The sequence below is a fragment of the Xiphophorus couchianus genome, chromosome 19 (assembly GCF_001444195.1).
Source record: "Xiphophorus couchianus chromosome 19, X_couchianus-1.0, whole genome shotgun sequence".
Taxonomy (NCBI): Eukaryota; Metazoa; Chordata; class Actinopteri; order Cyprinodontiformes; family Poeciliidae; genus Xiphophorus; species Xiphophorus couchianus.
Genome location: NC_040246.1, coordinates 11,103,073 through 11,122,786, shown reverse-complemented (window position 1 = coordinate 11,122,786; position 19,714 = coordinate 11,103,073). Strand labels below are relative to the sequence as shown.

The 19,714-nt window shown below is 38.6% G+C and overlaps 1 protein-coding gene across 7 annotated transcripts in view; it reads left to right on the top strand.

Moving 5' to 3' along the window:
* Nucleotides 1–19,411, top strand: part of myt1lb (myelin transcription factor 1-like, b) — a 123,341-nt gene extending 103,930 nt beyond the window's left edge. For 5 of the 7 annotated variants that reach the window (XM_028000855.1, XM_028000859.1, XM_028000854.1 and 2 more), the window contains 12 exons: nt 5,503–5,733; nt 9,317–9,438; nt 10,683–10,745; nt 11,395–11,463; nt 12,488–12,550; nt 12,639–12,722; nt 13,555–13,776; nt 14,739–14,833; nt 15,177–15,280; nt 15,382–15,525; nt 16,343–16,405; nt 16,760–19,411. In XM_028000855.1, coding sequence (XP_027856656.1) covers nt 5,503–5,733; nt 9,317–9,438; nt 10,683–10,745; nt 11,395–11,463; nt 12,488–12,550; nt 12,639–12,722; nt 13,555–13,776; nt 14,739–14,833; nt 15,177–15,280; nt 15,382–15,525; nt 16,343–16,405; nt 16,760–16,900 — 1,401 coding nt within the window. In that variant the 3' untranslated portion in view covers nt 16,901–19,411. The remainder of the gene's footprint in view (nt 1–5,502; nt 5,734–9,316; nt 9,439–10,682; nt 10,746–11,394; nt 11,464–12,487; nt 12,551–12,638; nt 12,723–13,554; nt 13,777–14,738; nt 14,834–15,176; nt 15,281–15,381; nt 15,526–16,342; nt 16,406–16,759) is intronic. The other 2 variants (XM_028000860.1, XM_028000858.1) reach the window with 2 other exon arrangements.
* The last annotated feature ends 303 nt before the right edge of the window (nt 19,412–19,714 follow it).

Sequence of the window (19,714 nt, the reverse complement as noted above, 5' to 3'; positions counted from 1 at the left end):
TCTATTCCAATAATGAGGGATAACGATGATAATGTCTTGGCTTTGGAAAAGTCTGATAGGTTAGCTGACGCATATGAGTTAACTGGAGGCAGTCCTGAGGATGTATTTTAAGGCCACACCAAGAACTGCTTTCTTGTTTGACATGATAAAAAATTCAAAAAAAAGTCAGCCAAGATTATCTGGAAGAGAATTGAAGAGTTGCACATCTGGTTCATCAGTTTCCAGTTGCTTGAATGTGCTGCATGCATCTGTTATAACCTAAACAGAAATGTCCAATTATCAAACTACTCAGGAAGGAGACAAGTTCTGTGTCCCAGGTCAAAAGCCAGTGTTTGGCCATATTGACTGTGGATACATTTTGAGGAAAAAGGGAGACACATGTAAGCTTCCCAGCATTATTTACAACAAATTACTTTGAAACTTCTCCTCTTGTTTGGCTTGTTCTTTCAAGGGTCACTGCAGAAAATCCTTTTTCTCCAACATACTACTTTGAAACTAAGAAATTATTTCCTGAAATCAATAAATAAATAAATAGGATTTTTTTTTTCATGGATATGGACAAATTTTTCTAATGAATTTCAATAGCGAAATCATGATGCATTTTCTGATTTGACTCTGAAGCACATATGACTTCTAAGAGTCTTACAAAGATGTACTAAATAGTTCTCTGTAATGCTGTGGCCTCCTGCTGCAGGTGCAGAAATATCCACATCCAGATTACCCCTTTCCTCCCTTCATTATGCTAATTCTGGCATAGAAAACTGACAAAGATAAGGAGATTTGAGTTGCATATAACCGCACCAGCGTGCACATGACTTGTGAACGACCCAGAGCTGTGTCTTACACTCAGGGCTCGGCAAGGCACTTTCTTTATTTTCCGTCTGGGAATCAGATAGGAGCTGGGACGAAGCGCAGTTTGACACGGCGTGAGTCCGGTGTGTCACTTCTGAGGAGATAAGGTGACAGTGCTCCTGTATTATCTGTGCCCAGATGCTAAGCTGGAAAATGGAGGCCAGAGTGGAAGTGCACAGTGGAGGTGTAACGTTAGCTTATGTTGACAGAGGAGACTGCTGGAAAATCAGAGCGAGGGAGTTAAGAATAAAGACTGATAGAAAGAAAGGGGGCTCAGGGGGAGAGATTTGTAAATGTCACAGCGAAGGAGGAGAAAACAGAGCAAAACAACAATGAGGATAGGGAAGGAAAACGGCCAAAAAAAGCTTATTTTCAAGACAAAATAAACTCGGCGGGACAAGCTCAGAAGCAGTCAGGACTGTTTTTTTTTTTTCTTTTTCTTTTTTTTTGTAGTTTCCCCTCATTTCGTTGTGTGCACCCTCAGCCGCCTCCCCCTGCTTTGGGACGAGATGAGCAGGAAACTCTCAGGACAGAATATGAAACTTCAGAGGATTCTGTTTTCCTTCCTCCTCTTTCATCTCAACACCTCACCTCGTGGCTCACGCTGTTCTTTTTCTGAGTCTGAATGAAGCCTTACACGCACACCTTTTTCTCACCTTGTTTTCTCACCTCGTTCATTTTTTTCTACACCCAGTCTATCCGCCTGTTTCTCTCAATCACTTCATTGGATTTGTCGCTGAAGGTCTAAAACGTATTGTATTTTGCGCAGGATTGTTGTTTCCGCGGGAACCTTTGTTGCTGGCGACCCCTATGAGCTTGTTCAGGCCTTCCCACTGGCATGCTTCTCTGCTTTAATGTGCCTGACTGAATTATCTCCTCAGCAGGTCATGAAGTTCAGCAGATGCTTGTTAATGAAGCGTCATTTGAATCAGATGTGTTGAGGCAAAGAAACATCTAAAATATGCAGGGCAGCAGGTCCTGAGAAATTCTGGCTCAGAGTAAATCAAAGGTGGGAGCGGTCAAGTGAGAGTTCCTTGTGCTAGCTAAAACATTTGGTTATTCTAATCAAGCAAACTGTTCAGCAACAGTTTGCAATATAAAACTTTGACACATTTGACACATATATTTTTTGTTCATTTATTTTGCGAAAATGTGACTTTTGTCATGAATCGCAATTTTACTCAACTTCATCACCAGTTTTGATACAGTTCAGATTGCTCAGAGTCCAGTGTAAACTAAACAAAGCCACAGTATATATTAGTTTTTAATGGTCCTCCTTACAGCCTCCTTGCAAAGATGTGCAAAAAGCTTTCAGCCGCCAGAATTTTTCTATAACATTTTATGTGGTCAGAGTCAATAATTTTGTCTGAGATTTTCCTGACTGAGATGACCATAAAATACAGTTGATTTAGCATCTGGTGAATCATTTCTTTATTTTGGAGATATAGTCCAAATCTTTATCCTGCTGAAAGGCTTATTGTCTTTCAGCAGGTTTTGTGATGCAGGCCACCAGTTTTTTGCTTAAGTTGATATTTCAAAGAGTCCATGATGCCACACACTATAATAAGGTTCCCAGGAGAGAAACAGGGTCAAAGCATATCAGTTCCTTCACCATAAAAACTGATGGATTCACTCCTTTTTTCATACCAAACCCATCTGGAATACTTGCTGCCACAAGAGCCAAAATCAGATCTTCTCATGTACACAGCACACAGATTAAAATAAGCTGGATTCGCTTTAGTGGGAAACCTCATCCAAACCCCGTTTAGACCAAAGGTCAAGGGTTACCAGAGGGCAAAAGTAGAAAGAATCAGCTAGTAATGAGAGTGAGGGATGCAGTGTCCTCTCACATTATCTTTGGTAATTTGATATGAAGGGGTGGGCCATGTTAATGTGACAGTGATACACAGTAAAACAGCTAACAAGAAGAGGCCGATGTACTGCACACATTAATAAAAACAAGATCGGTAACTGCCTCACCCAGTGAGGATCTCTGCAGAAATATGACCTTTGTTCAACAAAATGTCCTTCTTGCCTTCTCCTTCATTTTATGCTTGTCCTCTGCTTTTATCTTTTTTGTATTCCTGTTTAAGTGTCATTAGTTTCCAATTTGACTCTGTAATTTTTATAGACCTGCACAAAAATGTTGAAAGTTCAATTTGACATCAAGTAGTACTATGTTTAGCTTCTTGATCTATTTAGCTCAACTTTTAATGTTCTTGAACAGCATCCAGCAAGTTTTCTTTGTTTTCTACTTTAACAGTGATCCCCAGCCTTATTTTTGCACCACATTTATTGCAGTATTCATGTCCAGTTGTAAATCTATCACCTTGTGTATTTGAGTCAGAGTGCATCACAGAGTTTAGCTTTGGACACCAGGAGAATCCACCCTTGGGTACTCTGTCAACTGGAATCAGAATTATAACGGGCTTTCCTCTTCACAAAACTGGAAAAATGGGGTTGGGGAAAACAAGGAGGAGAGAGGAGATAAGCAGAAGGAGTCAGAGGCAAAGTAACACAGTAACATTCAGGAATGCATGCACGAACATCCTACTGAAACACGAACCTGAAAGAGACGGCTTTTTTTTCTTTAGGTGCGATTGTATGGAGTAGTTTTGAGGAGTCGGTATCATTTTTCCAAATCTAAATTTGGACAATGTTTGTACAAATTTTAATGGTGGAGGGAAGCTAGTAGCTTTTCCTGATCATTATTTGATCAGAGGCAAATAATGAGGGAATGGCTACTAATTAACCAGACTAAAACGGAAGCTCTTATGAGAGTTCAACCTTTGTTAAAATTATTGCAACATAAGGTTTTCGCTTATAACCGCTGTCGCTAGTTAACTCAATAAATTATTTGTTGCTCCATTATCTGTGTGCATTTTGGCTGCTGAAATATTCTGGTAATCAAAGGTCCATCAGTTTCCCTTCACTCGAACCATCAGTTATTGTTCAATCTCCTTGGAAAACATTTTTAGTCATTTTAATTACTGCAAAAGTTGTCTGGGTGCCAGATCAGTGGAATAAAGTCCAAGGGTTTGTTAGGCGACGGACACATTCAGTATTCGCCAGGGTCAGAAATATGTGTAAAAATACAGAGGCTTGTTGGTTGAGAAGATTTTACCATAGTGATTGTGGATCTCAAACAGATGGCTCACTGACCAGGGTGACATTCATTTTGGGATGGCAAAAAGTAAAAAAAAGAAAAAAACAGAGTGAAAAAAATGCATAATTTGCACAACCAGTTTCTTAATTACTTATTGACATAGCAAGTGGTCATCACATTGAATGATGTAGGTCCCATTTGAAGAATTAAGAGACAGGGCAAAGGCAAGGGTTGTGGGAAATGGGTTCAGCCATCAAAGTTTAAAGTTTAACCTAACTACTTCCAAATAAAGCTATTTTTTCTTCAAATACATGTTTGTGAGTCTACATGCACATATTTTGGTTAAATTTTCAAGAGAAACTTCTAGATAAGATCAATTGATTCAGTCTTGACTTTGGGTTGACATTGTTGGGGAAGTTGGCTTCATCTTGAACATTGACATTAATCATCCAATTAGAGAGTGGATTTTTGGTGAAGATGTCACTCATGATTTTAATCAAGACAGGTAAGAAAGGTCAGTTTTACAATGGGATGAAGTCAAGAAAAGTCTTTCTTGATTTTTGCACGCTATGAGTTACAGTTAACTTGATTCTCCCATGAGAGCGTCTCCTTGATTCTTCAAACTGGGTTAACGCTGATTTCTTTCTACTACCAATAAGATATAGATGTGTCATAAATACTTTACCTAAAAAAGCTTATATATTCATTATAGAGGGGAGTAAACTAAAGTGTTTATTTAAAATCAAACAAATGTGTGCAGTTTAGAATAGAAACTTAAACTGTGGGTAGGGAAAGTGAACGCTTCGCTCTTGAAGATGTGGCCCACTTTGTTCCAGAACACTGTAGAGTTCTATCTCTATTTTTGGGTTTGCAGTAGTCTAGTTCGAGTTGTTGCTGCTTCTGCTCATCACTGCTCACAACCCCACCCCTAACCTTTGTGCCTTGCTCCCCTTGTGATGTCCACTCACATTACGTTCACACATGCCCAACACACGCACACAGTTCAGACTGCAAAGCGCAGAGCATGGAGGCGTGGAATGAAAGAGAAAGACAAGAGAGGCATAGAGGAGGGCTTCGCACAGGGATGCAGTCGTCCTTGAGAACTGATGAACCTCCTCTTCTGTTGACCTTTTTAGGAGCAAACATTGTTACTCAACACCGCAAGATTCTGTTGTCATTTTTTATTTATTTATTTTTGTACAAAGTCTTGTAAAACAAAAATAGGAATTTAGGTTACAAGTGTGATTAAACCACTTTATTCTCCCACTAAGTTAATATTTAGAAGATTTTAGAACTTTTCATGTATTTTCATAGGAAAAATCATGCACTGCTTTGCCCATGTAAAGATGAACATGTTTGATTGCTAATTAATCAGAACCTGTCTCTGTCTTTTATCTCCTTCTCTTCATCTCTCCTTCCTTATGTTCTATGCATCATCCTCTCCTTCCCCATAATCATCCAACCTGCTTCCACCTCTCCTCACTTAATCTGGACATATAAACGCATAACACCTCCCTCCCCCCATACCTATGCATGCCTTCCAGAGCCCCAGTCTAGATGTTGATGAGAACGGTACGTTGGACCTGAGTATGAGCAAGAGTCTGTGCGGTGGCGGCGCAGGGGACTCGGTACTCACCCCACTAGAGCCCATGTCCCCCCAGAGGCAAGCGGCCCTGCTGGGCTCCCGCTGTTACGGCATGGGTGATGCTGCAGACTGCTGGGACCTTCCTGTAGACTACACCAAGATCAAACACATAGACGAGGATGAGAAAGAGGTAAACAGAGAAAATGTTCAAGGGTGGCTCTGGAAAATTTGATTAACTACAGGTTTGTGAACCCACTAATGCAAACAAACTTTATTAAGTATTTTAAAATAACACATATATATATACAGTATATATATATTTTTTGGTTGTATATATACAACCAAAATACTATAGTATTTGTTTGTTCTTTCACCACTGTATTTTCCTCTTACTTTTAGTTCATGGTTTGTTGCTGATTGTTTTCATAGAGATTTAGTCGTTATTTATCAAGCCACCTAACTCTGACCATTGAGAGAAGTGTGGCTGTCTACTCAGAAGCCAAATTAGCAAACCATTACCATGTATGTAAAGAAGTTCTAAGATGCCAGTGGAATCAAATGCAGATTCTTCTAAAAATGAGACATCTGATCTTTCTTCCCTTTTAAATTCAAGATTATAGTTTCCTTGGCCTGATTGGGACACTTGTCTGTATTATTATATATATTTTTTTATTTTTAATGCCTTTTTAAGTGGAAAATACCAATGTTAACACATAATAGATGTAGAATAATTCTTTACTGAAACTCTGATTTCTAATGAGCTATTGCATAAAAAAGTTCTTATATGCAGTACATTAGCTGGTGATATTTTTAGCAATCAATTATTCTGATAAAGGATTGATTACTCAACAAATTGTCACATTTTCTGATTTTTAATCTGACCACTTAAGACACTTTATGCATTAGAAATACATTAAAAGATGCAAACAATTCCCTTTTAAGATAATGTTTTTACATTATTGGCTAAAATGCAAAAACATAGCATTGTATTACTGCGTAATTGATCATCTACGGCAAAAAAAGAAAAAAAAACTTCTAACATAAAATGTGAAAAGCTCAGCCCTTTCTGTTAGATTAATGTTTTGATTATTTTTTTTGGATTTTCCATTTAATAACTGGATAGTAAAGTGCATTAAGAAGGTATATTATGTATGACAGTGTTATGATGGGTAGTGGTTGATGTTGGACCCAAAAGCAGCAACGGAGGCGGGGGAATTAGTTTGAAGATTTAATGAATAAAATAGTCCCTTCAATGAAAAAGGGAGTATTGTGTTATACTCATGTGCAACAAAATACACATGAGGATATGTGGAAAACCAGGTCAGAAAGCAAGAACTAAAAAATACTCAATAAGGAAATCAGCAAAGGAACACAAGAAGAACATGGGGTTGTAGTAAGGAAGTGATGGGATCAGGGAAGTAGTGACTGAAAATGAAAAGCCTACATTCTTAGGAGGTTGAATGCTGAACAAAAGACCTAGGCTGATGAGCTGATGAGGTGCAAGTGGAAGAAGCAGACTGAGCAGACGGAGAGAGAAAGTGGCACAGGGGACGAGAGAGAGTAGACAGGGGATCAGGAAATAACAATAAAGAATAACCAGAATAAGGATACATAATAGAACTAAACAAAGAATAACTATAAGAAATAAAAATAGCTAGAAACAATAAGAAGAAATTAACTAAAGGAAAACAGGAACAAGACAGAGCTAACCAAAATAACAGAAATTAACAAAACCCAAAACAAAGTCAAGCAACTCCAGATATGACTCAAAGTGGCATTTTATGGCATTACATTCAATTAATTCTTACCATCAGTTGATATGAATGCTGTATATATCACACATAGCTTAAAATAAATTTGACATTGCTATTTCATGCTTTGATTCTTTAAGAATCTACTGCTCTTTCCAACACTCCACCTTCAGGACATTATCATAACAGTGCTCCTATTCTTATGAACATGGTCGTAAACAACCAGCCATCAAACATACTTTGTATTAAAGGAACTAAGATTTTCTTGACCCATTCTTGTGCTCTGTTTGAACTTCAGCAAAACATGTTTATCAACTCTACTGTAGATGCGTAAATGCATTAGGCTGCTGCCGATTGTCTCATTCACTGTTTGTGTTTTCAAACAGGCCCAAGCAGATCTACCAGAGTATTGAGTGAAAACATGCCAATTCTTTGTGTATTCACTCATAAGAAACTTGAGTTCTGGCTAGAGAATGAATTAAATAGTTGCCAATGTAAAACTAAGACAGAGTTCCAGAAAACAGAGAGAACTGTTCAAGACCTTTTAAAAGATTTAGTAGAATTCTTTTGCTAATTGGAAGTGAAACATAAAGAAATTCATAATAATTTTGCTAATGACTTTGTATGTTCGGTTTTGTAGACTCTCCTGTTTGGCTCATGCTGGTGCTCCAGCACGGACAACCTGTCTTCTCAGAAATCTTTGTGACTGAGTGAGGAGACAGAAATGATAACAAGCAGCGGAGGGTAGAATAGAATGGAGCACAAACAGCGAGCAGTTTTGTCACTGATGATAATTATATAGCAGCAGTTGCCGTTCCCGAAACTGAGAGAATATACTGTCTGGTTATCTCCCTGCAGCCATTGATTAAACACAGTCTCCAAGTTAAACATTTGCATTGTTTTCTTGGTCTCCTACCTTCTGGTCTGACTCACTCTTTGGTGCAGAATCTGTAGAAAGTCATAAAAAGGCTTTTATTTTTAAATTTTAGGTCAACCTAATGGATCTGTCTATTAACTGATGTCAACATCCCCATGCACAAGAGTCATCTGCCCTGTTTGTTCCATGCTCCCTGCATGCTGGCTTTCTGTTTTTACATTTCTCTCCTCTCCAAAATGAATTATGCAAAGTAGCACCTTGGGAGGGAGTCGGAATAGCTCATCTCATCAAAGAACCGCTGGAAATCAATGCACCACTGCTGGGTGCGCCTGTCGGAGCGCTGATGCGCGTGCATTTGCAAGTGCACACGCCTGCTTTCCTGTGTGTGAATATTCATAAGAGCGTGTCTGCTGAACCCTTGTCTCTTTGGGAGGGTGTCAGAGTGAGTTTGTAAGTCCCATTCTTGTAGCCTACTTTTTTGTGTTCTGTGTCCTCTGTCTGCATGCATGCATCAATCTCATTTCTGTGCCATTAAACCAGGAGACACTGGTTTCAGCTGAGCAATTTTGTCTTTATTTGGACTTCTGTCTTTATGACCATTACAGTACCCACACTGTAAAATATGATAGAAAGGTAAAATGGATTTGCATCAACTTGCATCGTGCCCTGGTTGCATGCACTGCAGACAAAAGCATAGCCCCAAACTGCAAACCCCAACAGTGGTATGGTCCCACACCACAGTGCCATCTAGTGGCAAGTTGATTCATTACAGTAGGCGACTCCCAGAATACTCCATACCTACACACTAGCTCTACAAGCACGGGCATAATCACAAGTAAGGCCGCTCACACCATTTGTTCGGCATTATTTCCTCTCTACTGTTCCATTTTACTGCACTGTTAAACTGGCTCAATAGTCACACTGGCTCACCAATTTGCATCCAAACTGACAAAACTCCGTAGCCTGGAAGTACATTTGATGTGTGTGGGTGTGGAACGTAGACAAAGAGGTAAGAAAGGTGACAGAACGATTCACTGCAGAACAAGAGCTTTCATTTTCAGATTATTGAGTACATACAACCAGAGAAGCACAGTTTTTGTGGTGAACATTAATGAAAACACGTTGTGTGTTTCTCCTCTCTTCAGCCTGATGATCTGGATCCCTTCCACGATCTGCTGGAGGATCGATCCTTCACCACAGATGTTAACATGCCAAGCCCCAAGCCCAAGTACGTCCAGTGCAAGGAGAGTAAGAAGGACCTGATAACGTAAGGAGTCCCGTCCTTTTCCTGCCTGAGCCCCACTTGCTTCGTTCCACTCATGCTCTGCTTTTTTTCACTTCATTTACAGGTGCATCTCAATAGATCAGGATATTATCTAGAAGAACATTTCTTTCTATAATTTACTTGGAAATGAAGCCTGTATGTTGCATATATTCACTACCTGCTGAGTAAGAGATTTCAGGCTTTTATTTCTGTATTTTGTTGATGATCATGGATTATAAGTAATGAAAATGTTATGGCCTATAATCTCCACAATCAAGTTCATTAGAGATCAGTGCTACTGAAAAAGCTGGCTGTTCACAAAGTGCTGTATCCAAGTATATTAATGGACATTTAAGTGGAAGGAAATGTGTGGCAGAAAATATGCAAAAGCAGCTGAACTGATACTACAGTATTTGTTATACAAAGCCTCTCCGAAACCAGAAACAATGTCAGAAGCATCTTAATTGGGTTACAGGGAAAGACTCAGTGGCCCAACCAATGTTCTTTTTTGAGATTAAAATTGTTTTTTTTATTTGATTTGGAAATCAAGATCTGAGAGTCTGGAGGGAGAGTGAAGAGGCACAGAATCCAAGTTATGGTCCAGTGTGAAGCCTCTACAGTAACTGATGATTTGGAAAGAGAGATGGTCTGTACAACCATCTAATACAAAATCTTTGAGCACGCCATGCATTTCTCTGGTGACAAACTTTATGGTGATGCTGATTTTGTTTCCATAGGTCTTGGCACCTGCCCACACTGCTAAAGGTACCAAACTTTAGTAACCATGGAATTACTGTGCAAAGTCAATCTGTGAGCGATTGAACACGATGAGAGACACCAGACCCAACAGTGTAGAACATTTTTATTATTATTATTGAATTACAGAAATAAATTAACATTTCTATGATATTCCAATTTATTGACATGCACCTGTAGTTTCTTCCTTCATTCTGTTCAGTTAACCTCAGTGATCCACTGTTTTGCTCTCTTCCTGCCCACATTGTGTTGCTGGCTTGCTATATGACTTTTATTTAATGGCTATCTGTGTGAGACATTTCAAGCTGTCAGTATCATTCCACATCAAGACTAGCCTATCTCAGGTAGCACTAGGTTAATCACAGACAGTGAAGCTAAACTGGAAACAATGAAAACCATAAAAAATAAAAATCCCCCTTTCTTCCTGTGATTTTCACATTTTCCTTTCCTTCCCCTTGGACTTAAAAATCTATCTATTTTTCCGGTGGCAGATGTCCCACACCGGGGTGTGATGGAAGTGGTCACTTGACGAGCAATTTCACCTCACATCGAAGGTGTGACTTCCTTTTCTCCTTGTGGATTCTAAGTCTATTTTTCTTTATTGTTTTCAGCTTACCTCGACGATGCTGTCAACCGTCTGTAGGCAGGGTTTCACTGTTTTCCGTTAGCCCTTTGAATATTGAGGTACAGAAGCAAGACATAAAAAAAATAATAATTAAATATTGAGCAGATGCTTATTTTGGGGTAAAGCCCTGGATTAAGTTTTTCCTCAGTGGGCCACGTTTAAAGCCTTCTAAGCTGATGTTATTTAGTCCTCCAGGCACCTTCTCACAGTCCAGTGCAGACTGTGCATTTACCATTCAAAAGGTTTGAGCAGAACTGCTGAGTGTTGCAGAGTGAGATGAGTCTGCATGGATCCTGAGACTTGTACAGCCTCTCAATTCCCAAAAAAGTTCTGACGTGTTAAACATTGTAATTTTATTTTTTTAAAACAGCTTCAATTTGTTTACTTTTAGATATTCAGAGGGTTAACATTTCTCTTTTTGTTTTCTCTTAATCAACTTTTTGCACTTGCATCATGGCTTCCTTACATTTCCTGGTTGATATTTTACTCATGCATGTGTTTTTCAGAGTGACTGCAGTGTCTTTTAATCATAGTTGTTCATTTAGAGTAATCTGGTATTCTGCTGCTGTATTTTTCAGTCTCTCAGGTTGTCCTTTGGCTGATAAAAGCATTCGAAGCATGCTAGCCAACAATGCACAAGAACTCAAGTAAGGTTTTAGATGACTAATTGATATTTGTGTTTTCTTTGACTTCTTCTTTTGGAATGATTGATTGATTGATTTTCTATTTCCATATTTATTAATGAAATACTCATTTAAATTGCATACTTTTCCAGACTACTTATGAACCCTGTTATGGGCATTTGTAGTATAAATAAACACTCAGAAGTTTTTCTTATGTGCAGTGAAATAAAATTTCAAGATTCAATTTTGGAGTTTGTCTCCACAGGCCTGAGTGATCTTTTTTGTTGTATTGGAAAACTAATTGCTATACTACTGGCAATGTTTTTTTGTTTGTTTGTACAATGTAGTACATGGGATGTCAGGTAAATAGGAATATGTATGCTATCATGTGATTATTTCCCCAACTACAAATGTACTCAAATTGAAGGTTGGACATTTTTAGTATGTGGTTATACAACTGCAATAAAAAGACTATTTATTTTAAGAAATGTTCCATATCTTAACAATGAGAGTTGGATAAAATTATTCTTACCAAGGGCTGATTTAGATTTTAAATTATATTCATTTAACCAAGAAATTTATAAAATGGGACATAACAATAAAATGGAAATGTGTAGGCAGAGGCACAAATTAAAAAATTGGTCTGTTTTAATTTACATTTAGACAAAAAAAGTATGTTTGCCATTCCCAATGTTTGCCAGCAATTGTACTCTGTGCACATTGTCGACTAGCTTCTTGTAAGTTTCCAATTTATTTTGATTTATCTTTTACAAGGTGTTCCACAACTTAGCGTGACCTCCTTTCCATTATTCTAATCTCTAGCTATGCCGATAGATTCTTTATCAAATTCAAGTTGGGACTCTGGTAGGGCCACCCAAAACATTAATATTACGACCAGTAAAAAGAAACGTGATGATATTATTAAAAGATTACTCTAAGTGCAAATCTGTCAGGGGTTTTAAAAAACAGTTGTTTTTTAAAATAAGCATCATTAAGACACTGGGGAGCTGTGTTAGGCCCTGAGCCCTCTATATGTTTTGTGCCCCAGGTGTCCGACACCAGGGTGTGATGGTTCGGGACATATCACTGGTAACTACGCTTCCCACAGAAGGTACAGCTCACAGTCTGCAGATACATCATGACAAACTCTTCTCTCTTCCTGACCATTTCAGCTTTGTAACACTGTCATTTGTCTGCAGTCTTTCAGGGTGTCCGCGGGCCAGGAAAAGTGGGATAAAGATCATCCACAGTAAAGAGAATAAGGAGGACCAGGAGCCCATCAGGTATAGTGCAGGCACAGATCATAAGTTTTTTGTCCGACCGCTAAACCCTGAGGCTGGAACTTCCTCCTGCCACCAACGCTGCTCACCCTCTACTGCCTGTGACATTTGACTTTTCATTTCCTGCTTCAAAACAGATTCGATGTGATTCATAATCAGTCCCACCAAATCTTGTGCTTATCCTCCCTTTCGACCGCACACATCCCCGTAAGCAGGAATAAATCAGAATTAGTTCTGACAAGACAAATGTACGAAGAGTATAAAGTTTTAATGCTAGTATCAAGGTGTAGGAGGACCTTCAGAAGTGCAAGGTTGTAGGAGTTTACAGAGAGGTGGTTCTGTGGTCTCTGGCGAACTCCTGCAGACCCTCATGTAAGTAAAGAAACGGGCGAGCAGAAGTGAAGATGGAGGCAGAGAGAGATTGATTGACTCTGCCTAAATCCCACAATGGGCTTCTGTGGCCTCATCCCTGCAGCTGCATTGATTTCTCTGGTGGCGCAGAGCACAAACAACACACTCTGTTCATTCGTAAGCTTGTCATTCTGTTGGATTCAGTTTGTCATAGCGAACCCTCTTTGGATACAGTGTTCATATAAAGATAGGCATCTGGAAATATAACAGTAATCTAAAACAGACTGTTGCTGAAAACAAATTATTTGTTAAATATTTTTAAAGGTTTTGTGGGAATGAAGGCATGAATATATATTTTGGTGAAAGCTGGCCAAAAGATATAAATCAAGAACTCTGGTACAAAATGTCACGCTCTACTTTACAAACAGCCAAACTTTTAGATGATAAAGGGAAGATTTCTGAGTCTCACTCCATCCCCTCTCAGGTGTCCGGTCCCAGGTTGTGATGGTCAGGGACACGTGACGGGGAAATATGCATCCCACAGAAGTGCTTCAGGTTGCCCCATCGCAGCCAAGAGACAAAAAGATGGCTACCTGAACGGAATCCAGTTCACATGGAAGTCTGGAAAAACAGAGGGCATGTCCTGCCCGACACCAGGCTGCGACGGCTCAGGACATGTCAGTGGCAGCTTCCTGACACATAGGAGGTAAGTCATAGAGCTGTACATCAAGTACAGCTGCATGAGCTTTGTTAGATTTAATAAAGCAGGGGTTAAGCACAACCCACATATGGAGGCCTTAGTCCTCGACGCAGCTGTCGCAGGTTCAATTCCCGGCCTGGCGACCTTTGCCGCATGTCTTTCCCCTTCTCTCAGTGTCTTCCCCACTTTCCTGTCAATTCACTATCAAATAAAGGCCACCAGAGCCAATAAAACCTAAAAAAAAACGAAATAAAATAAAAAGACAAAATTTTTTAACGTTGTGATGGAAAAATTACATTTAAGGTCACATCTGCTAGTCATGTTATATGAAGTGCTTATGAACCCTCACCAAAAGAACTATTTGGGTTACATGTAGAAGGTTGGAAGTTGTTTTCTACAGCTGCATCAGAACCAGACTGTCTCGCCCCTTGTTGTTAATTCTTTATCCTTGGTATAAAACTCATGTGTTGTCTCTGCCTGACAGAGCTTTTCCTAGACCTGTTTCATTACTGATTGTCTTACAAGCTCTCTGTATTGTGCGCAATATATGAATAAACCTGATTGAGTGATTTTACCTGAACAGTGCTTGGAAATAGTATTTTTTCCACGACAACATCAAACATTTCCTGTTTTTAGGTCATTTTCCAGATGCAGTTTTTTTTTTTCATTCACTGCAAACTTAATCATCAAAATTACAGTCTTGAAAATGTTCACTCTACTTATAACCAACTAAGAAACAATACAGGTGAAGAGAAAAAATAGAAGTGTATACAACAATTATATATTTTTTTTACTCTCGGAACAAAACTCTGTTATTTAAAAAGTTGCTGATTTCCCAAGCACCAATGAAGAATGTCTCTTTAAATTCATGTAAAGTACAATATAGGCAGTCTGTATTAACAATTTTCAGTGTATTTTGATGTGGAACAACGTATGAAACAAAGCTTGCTTCTGGTTGCCGCCTGCAGTCTGTCGGGTTGTCCACGCGCCACCTCCGCCATGAGGAAAGCCAGGCTCTCGGGAGTGGAAATGCTAACAATAAAGCATCAACGTGCCAGCAACGGTAAGCTCCGCCACACAATGCAGCCAATCAGGAACAAGGAATATGGAAGGGTTTACAGAGCGGAGTTCCAGTTACAGATAATAAACCAATCAAAGTGCTGTGTGTGTAGGGTGAGGGGAGGCAGCAAATGAACAGCCACTCAAGGGTAATAATTTGAATGGATCCAATCTGGAGGAACAGGTTGAAATAAATTGTGCAGATTTGAGAGAAGCTATAATTTTATCATCCAGTTGCGCCACACACGTCCAAAACACCTCCCCAAAAAACCTAACCACATTTGTCATTTCTAAAGATTTTAAAATCTGACAATAAGGTTGGGACTAATACTGCTAATCATCTCCAGGGCTGGATCATGACGAAGAGATCAAGCAACTGGACGATGAAATCAAAGATTTAAGTGAATCGAATTCACAGGTGGAGGCTGACATGATCAAACTCAGAACACAGGTGAGTCATACACCCGCACCCATCTTCCACGTTGAAGTCGTTTTTTTGAATCGGCAAGTGGAAACATGTAACGCACTGTGACCCCACCCTCCTCTCTGCAGATCACAACAATGGAGACCAACTTGAAGTGCATAGAGGAGGAAAACAAGGTGATTGAACAGCAAAATGAATCTCTGCTGCATGAGCTGGCCAACCTCAGCCACTCACTGATTAACAGTTTAGCTAATGTCCAGCTCCCTCATATGGTAAGGGCCACCAGGAAACGGGCGAGCCAGAAAGTCACAGAATATAGTGAACCGTAGCGTTTCTCTGTGGTATATTTTCCCACGGCTTTCTGTGCATGCTTACTCTAAAGTGTGGAGCATCGCTTGTCTTTCCAAAGGCTGAGGGGGAGTTGTGAAATGAGTTGCAGCAACTGTGAGAACTGAAATTCAGCATAAACAAAACAATATGTTGAGGTTTTGTTTACGTTTACAGGGGAGCTATGATTAAAGGACTGTTATTTTAGTGGTTGAATTCTTAGAATCTGCCTTTGCAGTCATTTTATTTCACGCTGAAGATGTTTTTGAAAGATATGATCCCAACTTTTCTATCTCCTTTGACATTTTGTTCTGTTCTCTGTCGTTCGATTTTTGTTGCTCATTTTGTTGCAGAGTTTTTAAAGCAATCACAGACAATTTTGTCCCGCTTTGTCCCTTACACTGCCATTCTTTTTATGATCATCTCTTGCGTAATAGATCTATCACTGACAAAGTACAGATTCAAACGTTGTTTGAAATGTGCAGGCCATTTTTCTTATTTTGTGTTGCTTTTAGATCTCTGGAGGTGTGCAGATGAAAGAAGTAAAAAAAAAGTATTTTTAATCTCCCTTAAATCACTATAAGGCTTTGTCCTGATTCCTCGCACGGCTTTTTGTCTATGTTCAAGTTGCATTTTTTTTTCTTTATATCAATAGCATTTGGCTGGTTAATAGATACTGCCATCTAGTGTTTGATTTTAGGAATAGCATCTAGTTTGAACTTGTCCTGCTTAAAGAAATCTCTCTTTCTTGACTGCCTGCAGAAACCTCTGACAGAAAAAGAGCTTCCTCTGAGGAATAACAGCTGCTTACAGATGCACCAGCAAGTAAGTATCTCATGTGGCCGTGTAAGAAGCTTTTTCCTGTTGTGAAATTGAATGTTCTACTTTGTATCTTTTTCTTCAACAGAAAAACCAAGAACACATGAAAATGTATTCATAGTCCATGAGCATTTTCACATTTCGTCATGTTAGAACCACAAACTTTAAAATATTTTTGTTTAATCTTAAGTGATGAAACAAAGTTTAACTGTCAGCTAAGTGCTAGTGAGGGCCTGGTAAACAACACAATATTTATTTTATGTTCTGGTTTGCAAAACCCTGGAATTGCAAAAAGGGTGTTTTTAAAAATCTAACGAAACTTTTAGCGTCACTAACCATTTTTTGTGTTTGATCATGCAGGAGTCATTAAGTGAGCAGAACTTTGATGCCTACGTCACCACTCTTACGGATATCTACACAAACCAAGACCAGTACCAGAGTGTGGAAAATAAAGCTTTGCTCGAAAACATCAAGCAAGCAGTTCAAGGGATTCAAGTGTAACATCTCGGCAAAGGAACACGTCGGTTCTCCGCAACAGAAAGAGACACAGGCAGTGACGGTTTGACCTCCTAAGTTCAGTGCAGTAATTTGATATAGTGTTATATATATTCTGAATTCTGTTCTTTGGAGAAAAAAAGAGGTATTATGCTTAAAAATACCTCAAGATAATTTCTTTTTTCTCTCTTTTTTTTTGTTTTTGAGTCTTGCTTTTGAGGAAGAGCATAAAGGAGTAAATCGCAAAATAGTTTTTGAGGACATTTACATTTTGTACGTTTTCATATGAGCTGACATAGTGTCATGTAATGTTTCTAGCTGCTCATGTATGCACATTTTTAGTGTATATTTCTGAACAGTAAGCTAACAAAAACAGAGGTTCTTTTTATTGCTCGAGAAAACAAAGCATTTCAGACAAAAAAAAAAGTAACGACGAGAAACAAGAAAAAACTACAAGCAAGGAAGAAGCCTTTTATTTTTAGTGGATGATTCTGGACTTAATGAACTGAGATGATTCCCCCCTCCTTCTTTATCTTCTTCTTCCTGCGTGTAGATTGTCAAATAGCAAGAACTGGTTTGCGAATTGCTTTATTTTCTACACAATGCTTGAGAATCATTTGTGCTTTGTTATGATGAAGAGTAAAGATGTGTCACTGTAAGTGGGGCCATTTTTAATCGGTGCTGTAAATGAATTCTGGGAAAGAGAATTACCTGATGTCTGTATGAATGTATGAAGTTATATTGTAAACATCATTACACGGAAACCTGATGGTGGAAATCCCCTCCTCCCTCATTACTGTATCTAGCAGAGCCAATTTGCATGTTCTCATGCTCATTCCTAAATTAGTTGGAGGTAGAAAAGATGTGTAAAGACAATGACCTTTAGAGGCAAGATTTTAGCCTTTTTTAAGAATCAAATCTGATCAGTGGTATGTTGCTAGGATCATGAAATGTCTCAGCAATATTTAAAAAAAAAACAAAATCATTTGTTTAAAAAAGAGGTATATGCGATGCAATCTGCAAAAGAAAAAAAAAAGGTTGGGTATATGCAATCTCTTGTTTATAAGCATAGCGGGGTAACATGAATCTTTTTAATATAGCCTATGTAAAATATTGATTTTTATACAAATCTTTTAATACAAAATGTCTTTTTAAAAAAGAGGAGGGAACCTGGACATTGTGTTTTAGGAGCAAAAAGTATATGAGTTGAACTTTTTTTTTTTCTGTACGACTTTGCACAGGGACACCTTCGTTTCCATGTTTTGATGTTGTTACAGAAGCTAAACGCAGTTACCCGAGAGCCGGAGGAGAAAAGGTTTTGTAGAGAGTATTTATAGAGAGCGGGACTTACAGGGTCGCTGTCCCCACTTATGTGCCAGTTAGACTATTTGCACTTCTCCTTGAAAATATTATCCTTACATATGGCGGCGTGCAATTTTTCCAGGTGACCTCTTCGGCACACGATTGGAGCAACCAACCGCTTGGAGCCACTGCAGGTGTGGATTTCCTCCCACTGAGAGCAAAAAGAGAGAAGGAACAAGGACTCTGAAATCTGACAGAAGGATTATAACCTTAGCAGTTATATTTTAGGCTGTTATCAATTGTAAAAACATTAAAATTCTTTCATTTTTTTGCTACGTTTTAGGAAGATGAAGTTATCCCCCCCTCAGCAGCACTTTATATCTAATCACTGTACAAAGAATTAAATAGTCAATCAGTTCAAGGTTTGAAAAAGAAAAAGAAAATAAGCAGAGGAGGTGAAAGCTTGGAGACCTTCACAGACTAAAAGTAGGCAGCCCTCCATTCCATCACCGTAGTTGTTAGCGATCATGTTCAGAATTTGCCTTTTCGAGAGCTAATGCAAAAAGGTGCTCGTGGTTCACCTGATTGAATCTCATCTATTGTACTTTATGGGTCCCCACTCAGGACTCTACTACCCATGATCCATGACTGCATACGCCTTTTTCTCCACAGCATCGTGTCTGCAGCTTTTGCCAATATAGTAATGCTTCAGTAGAGTTATAGCTAGTACCAGTTTTTGAATTAATTCTCATTAACGGTGAAAAATGGACAAAGGGACTTTAAAGCACAAACCAGCTGCTCATCAGACGTTGGTGCATAAATAATAAATCTGAAAAGAGTTATCTGTGACTATCTATAGGGACACACAAGAGGTTTGTCACTTATTTAGAATGCTGAATTTTCATATAAATTATTGTGAATTCTTTAGAGTTTATTACTTTCTTCAAGCCGGTTCATTTTGAGGTTGAGTTCAGTCGCCATTAACAAAGACAGGATTTTGTATAAACTATTGTGCTCTCTCTGTGGAACTGAAGTTTGATTTATTTTTGTACTACACAGCATGGATTTGTTGACATTTTAATTTTGCTATAAATGTGTGAGATCACAAGTTGCTGTGATATTTCATTTATAAATTGTGAACTTTGTACAATTTTTGTCATGCTGGATGTTGACACATCTTACTCAGAATAAAGAAAAAAAAATGTGTTGCCAGAGGCCTGTAAAATACTTTCCTTTGCGTCTTCATTATGAAAAATCATTTTAAGGGCATCCTGTAGTTGTGCAGGTGTGCACACCACAAATACTGCTACAGATGTTTTGATAAAAATGTGTTCAGCTATAGTGAAATGGATGAACCTGGCGTAAAATTCAGCTATTTCAGTAGATGTTTGATCATTTGAATGGAATTGCTGTAATTTGAAGAAGGTTTATAAATGAGCAAAAGGATCTTGCTGTGCTTAATGTACATGAAAGTCAGGAGAAAGTGATTTAAAAAATCCCACTGTGTTCTATACATAT